Below are 10253 nucleotides of genomic sequence, written 5' to 3' on the forward strand. Positions count from 1 at the left end.
GACTCACTTTTATACTGTCTAAATATATTTTTCTTGAATTTTGTCTATTACTCAATTTTCTTTCATTCACATTGATCCTCTGTATTCATCTTCCTCATTCTTGTTTTGTTTTATATAGTAAATTGTTCCCTTCTACGTTGTATCTTGTAATAGTAACAAATGAATGACAAGTATTGGTGATGGAATCCCCACATGGTGGCTTCTAGGGTTTGTGATTTACAATTATTGGGTACCTTTCATTCAACTTCAACTTTCCTATGAAATTTATGATTTCAATTTGGTGGCAAAAATTAAGATGAAACTCGTTGCCTTGTGATTGGGGACACAAATTCGTTACAAAACCAAATCAATAAGACAAAATTACATGCCACTTATTCTCCAATCCACAATTTCGGTTTTCAATTTTCAATTTCCCAATTTTCTTTAGAGATAAGTGTTGCTTAAGAAATGTCCCTTTCTCAATTCAATCTTCAAATACAAGTAATTTTTTTTTAGTATAATGTTTTTTTTTTCCACCATACCACAAACTTATAACACACATCATTTCGAAATTATACACATCAAATCAAACACTTTGACCATAATTTGAAACCAAGAAATTATTAAGTCATGCTTAATGTTTCAACCGTGATTTACGTACACGATTCATTATAATGAATGTTAGACATAGTTTTAATTATTTGATAATTAACATGAAAAATGTGATGAGTTAACAAATTTCAAATATGCAATATGCAAGCTCACCAATGGTGGGTTTGAATGGAAATTATAATAAGTCATTAATAATATATTTTTTTTCTTTTCAACTACTTTTTTAGGCCCTCAAAATACGACTTTGGTTTATTACGATTTTTATTATTATTTACAGGCTGGTTTGGTTATGTTATTTGACAAATCAATAAATTATTTTTAAATTTAAGTGAAAAATTGAAAAGTTTTTTAATTTAAAGCTGATTTTTGTTGCAAAGTATTTAAATTTAAATAGTAAAAGTACTATTTTAATGTTCACGTATATGGTTGGACCAGAAGAGAAGAAGAGAATGTGAAATGTAAAATACCAGTAAATTTTGAAAACGACAAAATTATCAAATAGTTAGGAAACACACTTGATTTGATTGGTGGAATAAAAAAATGTTTCTTTCTTTGATTGTTTCTGCGAGTTAATCTCAAATAAAAAGATTAATTACGCGTATTAGAAAAAGACCCTGCTGATTATTTTACACTTCAATGAATATTATAAATTATAAATATTATTTTTTTAATAAGCATATTGACTCAGTAGGGATAATAAGTTTTCTCCAAACTTAATTTACTTCGCTAACAAACATTTAATCTCAATTTAAATATAACTGTACAATGAGTGTTCGTAATTATTATTATTATTATTATTATTATTATTATTATGTTGTAAAGACTTTGAAGCAATACAATACAACAGTGTATGTACACTAGTGTTGACCACGGATTAATAAAAAATGACGAAAATGTCCCTTTTGTCCAATACAATAGATGCGTCAATTTCAAATACCCCAATCATAGACACAATAAAGTAATCAAAGGGTGAAAATGAAACACTGCATGCCACGAAATTTGAAAAACCATTATAATTGTATTTATTATAAGTCAGTGAATGACAAAAACATGGGAAATGAAACCTGGTTAATGTTTTTCTTGCCCAATGATTCGGTTTTTAAATTTTTAATTTTTAATTTTTGGGTACAATCACGTTTTGAAAGTTAACCACCATTTGTTGAATGAAGAACAATTTATCTGAAAGTAAAAGGTTCGGTCACGTTGGAGTCTGCCGCAGTCAATCATCACCGTTATTAACCACTACTTTTTTTTTTTTTTTTTTTGAGTTGAATCCTTGTTATCTGCTAATTAATTAGCGTTTTACAAAGTGCAAATGTGACAACGTTTTTGTTTTTATGTTTTTGTCTGAACATTGTCATTCTCTGTTTCTACTGAGAGAGAGGGACGGTGTGGAGAGAGAAAGTAGAGGGGATTTGAAATGAAGGATGAGTAAAGCAAAAACCATCTTTTTCATTGTGGGGTTTTCGTAAAACTTAAATTTAAAAAACAAAAACAAAAAAGGAGAAAGAAAATGAGAGAAGAGAAAGAAAAAGAAAGAGGCTCATTTCCTCCACAGTGAGACACAAAAAGGGAACAACAAGAAGAAGAGAGAAAGAAGAACATAAAAGACAAAGGAGCCAAATGCTGGTACCCTTTTGAACTCTAAATTGGAGGATCGGGTCACGCAATCGAAGATCTCGGACCTCCGTATCTGCACTTCACGTTCAATTCCACGCCCCTTCCACATTTCACTCCAAAATTTCAATGTAAAAAACTCATTAGGGTTTGTTCATTTTTGTTTTCCATTTTGCAGCATGGGTGTTTGTTTGTGTGTAACCCTGATAATGCTTGCTTGACTCCCTGTTGTTTATTTGATTATTGTGTTTTTTTAGTAAGTTTTTGGGTTTAGCTTGGTTGGTATTGGATTTTGGGTTTATTTGGTATCGATGCAACTTTAGTCAAGTTCAGTCTTTTGCTGAATCAGATCTATTTCCAATAGTTTCTGAGGCAAATTTGGGTTTCTGTTCTGTTGCAAAAGCTTGAACTTTGAGTCATGGGTTGGGATCTATGGGGTGGAATGGTTCTGTTGAGGGTTGCAACAAGTAGGATTTACCTTAACTGCATCTGGGTTGTGACTTGATTCTGTTCAATTTCGAACTTGGTAGAGAATGTAGATTTGTAATGTAATGCAAATAGGGAAATGACTCACCCAACGTACTTGTTCGTCTGACGCGGAATTCTGCAAGAGTTCTCTTCCTTTTTCTTTTTTCTAACCATGCTTCTGCAGAATCTACATTTTGATTTTGGGATTTCTCATGTGTAGTGTTGTTGATGATGGTTGGTTCCAAATTGAAACGATGGTTAAGATTGCGTTTGCTTGCGTGAAATGATCCGAAGAGTGACCGAGAGTAGTGCTACCTTCAATATAGGAAAATGAAGTCTGATACGCTTCTTGATTATGCGGTATTCCAATTGTCTCCAAGGCGTTCAAGGTGCGGGCAACCTTTTCCATGGAATTTTCTTGTTAATGTGATGTGCTTTTCTTATCAGAGTTTGTAATCGTGTTTCTTTGTTTTTCTTTCTATCATTGGACAGATGTGAGTTGCTGGTTTCAAGTGATGGAAACACTGAGAAACTGGCATCAGGATTGGTGAAGCCATTCTTGACCAATTTAAAGGTTGCAGAAGAGCAGGTTGCTCTAGCAGCTTCATCAATCAAGCTAGAAATTGATAGACATAAAAATGCAGAGGCGTGGTTTACAAAAGGAACACTTGAGAGGTAATAACATTGCCCTTTGATTGTATGCTCCGAGCATTTTGGTTTACCTTTTTGATTTGATTGGTTTTGGTGCTTACAGGTTTGTGCGGTTTGTTAGCACACCAGAAGTTTTGGAAATGGTCAATACCTATGATGCAGAAATGTCCCAATTAGAAGCAGCACGAAGAATATATTCTCAGGTAACAACAGAGACAAGATTGGTGCAGACAACTGAACTAAGCAATCACTTTTTTTTTTTTCTATCTTTTGTTGATATTTGCAATGTCTTATTTCAGGGGGCAGGAGATCAGCGTTCAGATCCACAGGGTATGTTTTCTTTGATAATAGACATGTAACCAAATAACAGGTCTCTTTGCAATTAGACCTATAACTCAAGACAATTTGGAACTTCTTAGTAACCACTCTGATGAATTTTGTCTTATCAATTACTACTCTTAACTCTTAAGACACTTATGCTGCATTTTCCTGCTGAATATCTCGTAGTCATGGAGAAAAAGTTGTGTTTCTTCTTTTGTTGTACAAAAGCGATTGAAAATTATTGCACAGTTATGACTTTTAGTTATATTATTGGCTGTCATCATGTTTCCATATATGGAAGTTTGGTTATTGTCAATGTTCATTACTTAATCTCACACTTCTTTCACTATTATTTCTCCTTGGAACATATCATATTTTACTGTTACAGTAATGGCAGCTGACGTATTTTACACTCTACATTGTTTACCATTAAATGAAACTATTATTATAATATAATCTTGAGGCCATATTTATGAACTTGCTACTGATTATAGATATGTGCGCACTCCTAAAATGTTTCCTTGTCTGTAATAGTGTGTCTAATTATTGCCCAATTCGGTGATAGCCTATACTGTATGTCATATTGATGGTGGTTCTTCTAAATCTGAGAGTAGATAGAAAAACGAAATTAAATGTGGCCAGAGAGGATATATAAAAAAGTAAAAAAAAAAAAAACCATTCTCAGTTCTTAATTGCCACATGCTCCCGTAATAATTGCCCCAACAGAATTGCTTTATCTTCTTTGTTAAGTGCATGTCAAAATGGGTTGAGGGTTCAATGCTGACGCCTACCATAGAAGTAGAAATGAAGAATGAAATTCATCTAAAAAGTGAACACAAGTGGGAAAGTAAAGACTAGAAAGAAAACAAGAATAAACACCATTTTTATTTGCTTCTAATATTCTTCAATTTTGTTTTTGATGAGTGGAACGATTGATGATCTTAGAAAATTGTGGTGAATTTGGGCAGGTGGGAATGGAGTAGGGGCAATAACAGTGGCAGATGCTACAACGTAAGATTTCATCAATTTCATCTACCTACGCAACATCTTGCATGTTCCTCTTACATATGTAATTGATTGATTTGTTGGTACGAGTTACTTGTGCAGGAAGGAACTCCTAAGGGCAATTGATGTAAGATTGAGTGCAGTTAGGCAAGACCTAACCACAGCATGTGCTCGTGCATCAGCCTCCGGTTTCAATCCCCACACCATCACTCATCTCAAACATTTTGCCAATCGTTTCGGTGCTCATAAATTGAAGTAAGTAATTTTCTTGAATCTTTAAAAATAGCCTTAATTAAGATAAAAAAATAAAAAAAATAAAAATTATAATAGTAGTAAATTCTGTTTTCGTTCTTAATAATTACGGTATAATATTGAATAAAATAAGAATATTATTAATGTAATGTGGTTGTTTAATTAATTATAATATTTTTAATTTTTGCGGTGCAGTGAAGCGTGTACTAAATATATGTCACTGTACGAAAGAAGACCGGACCTTATCAGTCACTGGCCAGGTGGCGATGACAGGGAACTCCGATCATCAATTAGTTCTGACATGTCCATCGACAACGACGATGGGCCCAACCAAGCTCAGGCCCAGGTCCAGGATCAACTCTCAGACCCACCAAAGCCCAAGTCTTTTTCCAACTTCGCTTCGCTGCGAAGAAGCAACACCAGCGTGAACTCGAGGGACGACACCAACGACGCCCCTGCCAAAGAGGAGACGGAGTCGCCGGCGTCGGCAACCGCGGCGTCGACGGCTCCGGCGGCTCGGAGGCTTAGCGTGCAGGACCGGATCAACCTGTTTGAGAATAAGCAGAAGGAGAATTCCTCCGGGAAGCCACCGGAGCTCCGGAGGTTTTCCTCCGATGTGCTGCGGCGGTGGAGCGGTGCGAGCGACATGAGCATCGACATCAGCGGGGAGAAGAAGGAATCGGATAGCCCCTTGTCGTCCTCTGTTTCGCAGACGAAGTCCCTTCTTTCGGAAGAGAAGGATCGAAACGACAACAAATCGGAGAAGTTTGGGAAAACTGATCAAGGGTCTTTTGAGGAGACAGGGAAAGTTTCCGTTTTTGACGAGGACATGAACGGGGGGTTTAAGGATCAGGTGGGTGGTGGTGGCGTTCCGGAGGCCGTAGCAGCGAAGAAGGGTTCATCCGAGGTTGTTGTTGGTGGTTCTATGTTGTCTTCTGGGGATGAGGATGTGAAGGTTTATGGTGGGGTGAAAAATCATGTGGTTGCACCGTCACTTATTAGGGGACCCCGAAGTCATTCTCGATCCTTATCAGCACAGTTTGAAGGTGGCAATGGACTCAAAATGAGGGATGTTTCTGTTCGTGTCGATCAATCTTCACAGATTGAGGTTGAAGACTCTTCTTCATTCCCGAACAAGGATGAGGATTCCCAAATCCCAAGAATGAAGTTCCAGAAATCTCAACAGTCGAGCATGACACAGGGTAAAAGGGATGAAACTAACAGAAGTGCTCATGAATTTAGCAAGATGAAACAAGTTTTAGAGACTCAGGACAATGCACGTCCATCCTCAACCCCACCATTAGAGCAGCAACATCAGAGGGTGAGGCAAGCTAAAGGAAATCAAGGGCTGCATGATGATCTGAAAATGAAGGCTGATGAACTTGAAAAGCTTTTTGCGGAGCATAAACTGAGGGTTCCTGGGGACCAGTCAGGTTCTGCGAGGAGAGTTGAGCCGGCTGATGCACATATAGAACAGTCACAGTATAGGAAAGCTGGAGTAGGGGAGTCGACTCCTCAGTTGCCTTCCAGAAGCAATGTGACTGAAGTGACTGCGAGTTCAAGCAGTCTGGCAAGCTTTGATGCTAAGTCGGTTGCAAAGACGGTGGACAGTCACAATTCTGGTGATGCTTTGAGGCACAGTTTTTCTGATCTTAACTTGAGTGAAGATTCTAGAGGAAAGTTTTATGAGAAGTACATGAAGAAGAGGAATGCCAAGCTTCGAGAAGATTGGAGTATGAACAGAGCTGAGAAGGAAGCTAGGATGAAGGCCATGCAGGATAGCCTTGAGATGAGTAGAGCTGAAATGAAGGCCAAGTTTTCGGGCTCTAGCAACAAACAAGATTTAGCATCAGGTGCTCATCGTGCCGAGAAACTTAGATATTTCAAATCAAATATTAAGAGGGAGCAGGTATTCATTGCCTTGTTTTATGATTCTTGTGATATGACTGCAGAATTTTAATTTTTGGAATGCAAAGTTTGTGTTAAATTAAAAGCATGAAATTTCATTTCCAGTTCTGATTTAAATCCCCCTTCTTTTTGGACAGCATCCGATAGATTCCCTTCAGAATGAAGATGATGAGTATGTTTCTGAATTCTCAGAAGAGAAAACTTACGGTGCTTCAAGGCAAAGTAGGAAAAATTTTCCTAACAGACATACATCTTCAGTTACCCCTCGAACAACAGCTGTGTCGGTCTCACGTTCATCTGGAAGGAGAAGAGACAACCCACTTGCTCAGTCTGTTCCAAATTTTTCTGATTTAAGAAAAGAAAATACAAAGCCTTCTTCTGGAGTGGGTAAAACAACCCGTTCTCAGGTAAGGACGTATTCCCGTAGCAAAAGCACCACTGAGGATATGCAAGGAGTCAAGGAAGAGAAGTCGAGGCAAGCTCAGTCTTTAAGGAAAAGTTCTGCTAATCCTGCAGAGTTTAAGGATTTGTCCCCTTTGAACCCAGATGGGATTGTTTTGTCTCCATTGAAATTTGATATGGACGAAACTGATCTAGGCCCTTATGATCAATCGCCTAGATCTTTTCTTAAAAAGGGTAATAACATAGGTTCTGGTTCTGTTGGCAATGCTATCCGGATGAAAGCTTCAATGGCAACTGATACTCAAAAAAATAAAGAATTTGATGACCTTGAATTTGATGAGGATGATTCTTTGCAGATGGGCACAGAGGAACAGGATGACATTGAAACTATGGTTATCAAAGATATTGCTTATAATAATAATGGAAAGGTGAGTCTGAGCCAGGAATCCGGGAAGTCTGGTAATTCTGGATCTGAAATTGGTGATTCTACAAGGTCTTTTGCCCAGGTTGACCCTATTTCAGGAGGTGAAATGGCTTCTGGGTTTCCATCAACATTCAACGGTGTAAGATCTGTGCAGGATTCTCCTGTTGGAAGTCCTGTGTCATGGAATTCACGCGTGCCTCATCCTTTTTCATACCCGCATGAGTCATCTGACATTGATGCTTCCGTAGATTCTCCAATTGGAAGCCCAGCATCTTGGAATTCTCATTCTCTTAACCAGGGTGACAATGATGCTGCCCGAATGAGGAAAAAGTGGGGAAGTGCACAAAAGCCATTTCTTGTTGCTAATTCATCCCAAAATCAACCCCGCAAAGATGTCACTAAAGGTTTTAAGAGATTGCTAAAGTTTGGGAGGAAAAATCGTGGATCCGAAGGTTTGCCTGATTGGATCTCTGCAACAACATCCGAAGGAGATGATGATACTGAAGATGGCCGAGATTTGGCCAATCGGTCATCAGAAGACCTGAGGAAATCAAGAATGGGATTCTCTCATGGTCATCCTTCTGATGACAGCTTCAATGAAAATGAGCTGTTCAATGAACAGGGTAACATATTCTTTTCTCAGATTTATTGTTATTGATTACACTTGGTTATTGCTTAAAATCTAGATATTTAAGTGGTTATATTTTTTATTTGTTATTTGATCTTGCCAATATCTTGTGTTATTCCTGCTATTAGGAAGTGGATCCTTTAATTTACTCATTAATGTCTTTCAACTGTTGGTTTCACATCTAAAAAATTATACCTGTTCATAGATATTGATTTGGAAGGACAAGGAAAATTTCAATTAATGTCTTTCCTAACTTTCGTTTTTTAGTAGACTCAACTTTTAATTGATAATTTTGTTCTTGATTCCTACAGTCCAATCCTTGCAAAGCTCTATCCCAGCACCTCCTGCTCATTTTAAACTGAGGGATGATCACATGTCTGGAAGTTCTTTAAAAGGTGATGCCTGGGTAACATAATTTACTATAGGTCAAATTTTCATCCTTTTTTGGTGTAGTTTCATGTGTCAGGTTGATGAAGTAGCTCTGTAAGTTGTCAGGAATTCTCAAAATGTGTCCTCTTTGCATTTCATTGATTTTGGTAGTTCTTTATTGGATTAAGGGGCCAATCTTTGGAATTGTTTTACTAAGAATGTAAACCTTGACTCCCCAAAGTAATATTATGCTTTTGTTAGTATAGACTTGGGATTCACATATGCTTTTGGATTTCTTTTTATTGATTTCAAGAATGATAAGTTTGATTTTCTACAGATTTAGTATCTTTTACACGATGTCATAGTTACATGTTAACTTCAATTTGTGCAGCTCCCAAATCATTTTTTTCACTATCAACTTTCCGAAGCAAGGGTAGTGACTCGAAAACCAGATGAAATTCCACTGATTGGGCCTGGCAAGTAATTGGGATCATCTCAATGGTAGAGGTGTAAAGGACAATATTAAATATGATACAGAAAAGAGAGGTAGGCTCGATACAATGATCTATATGAAAGATATATGTGATTGGGGTTATGTATATTTTCTTGGACTCATGAGGTTTTCCCCTATGATTTAGTTAGTCATGGTTGTGTTGATATATGCTGCATTCTGTAGTCAATGAAGAGTCGCCTATTGGTGCAGTGTCATTGTAATTTTGGCAGGAGTGGCATTCTTTTGCTCCTTTATTTTGATTTTCTTGTGTGATGTATATCAGAGTTGAACTCCTGTTAGAATGAATCAGTACAGTCAGAGTTAAGAAGAGTAATGTGATTGCGGAGCAAAATAGTAGCTTTCAAAAGATTATTTCCCTCTCCCATGAAAAGAACGAATAAGAATTTTGATTATTTCAAAAGATTGTTGCTTTTAGCTGTATGAATTTTCAGCTATTAATGCTCCTTTTCATGACCGCTACACGTTACTTAATGTAAATCATCACAGTAAATAAACACGGTCGTTGATCCTTCTTACCTTGTGATTCTGCATCCATTACTTACGATTAAGAAGTTTGTTTAATTTCTTTAAAAGCGATTTAAGTTTTTAGTTAATGCTTCTAACTAGTAACTACGAAGACGTTATTCGGAATTTATCAAATATGCTTAACGGCAAAGAAAGAAAAATACAGCGTGAATGATAATGAGAAATGCAAGGACAAGGTATCAGATCATCTTTATTTGCCACATAAAGAAACAGACGAACCAATGTTAGCCGACACAATCTTTTATGATTTGATCACTTCTAGGAAACAATTCGGCCAATCAACAATAAATAAAGGCACGAATGTTGTCATTTGATTTTCTTGGATTAAACGTACTATTATATTATTATTTATGCAGCAAAATAATGCACTTTGTACCCTATCTTGTTTTCCAGATTCCTTTCTGTACAGTACATTTTTTTTTCAAAGTTTCGCCCATCTAAAAAGCTGGCATCTTGTGAAACTCACAATAAAACTTACCGTCTTTTATGTACTCGTGTCCTTGAGGAGAACACTGTGCTTTGTAAATTCCACTGTAAGATACGAGTCTTTTATTGTTAATGTTTGTATATTCCCTTTC

At 36.8% G+C, this 10253-nt stretch overlaps 1 protein-coding gene across 1 annotated transcript; it reads left to right on the forward strand.

Moving 5' to 3' along the window:
* Window positions 1-2112: 2112 nt before the first annotated feature.
* Window positions 2113-9550, forward strand: LOC114167235. The gene is made up of 11 exons (XM_028052257.1): window positions 2113-2339; window positions 2897-3065; window positions 3169-3351; window positions 3431-3530; window positions 3627-3657; window positions 4617-4659; window positions 4756-4908; window positions 5101-6814; window positions 6951-8262; window positions 8579-8662; window positions 9028-9550. Exons 2-11 carry the CDS (start codon window positions 3007-3009, stop codon window positions 9090-9092), a joined length of 3744 nt encoding a protein of 1247 aa, XP_027908058.1. The 5' UTR covers window positions 2113-2339; window positions 2897-3006; the 3' UTR covers window positions 9093-9550.
* Window positions 9551-10253: the final 703 nt, after the last annotated feature.

This window comes from Vigna unguiculata, chromosome 10 (assembly GCF_004118075.2).
Source record: "Vigna unguiculata cultivar IT97K-499-35 chromosome 10, ASM411807v1, whole genome shotgun sequence".
Lineage (NCBI taxonomy): Eukaryota > Viridiplantae > Streptophyta > Magnoliopsida > Fabales > Fabaceae > Vigna > Vigna unguiculata.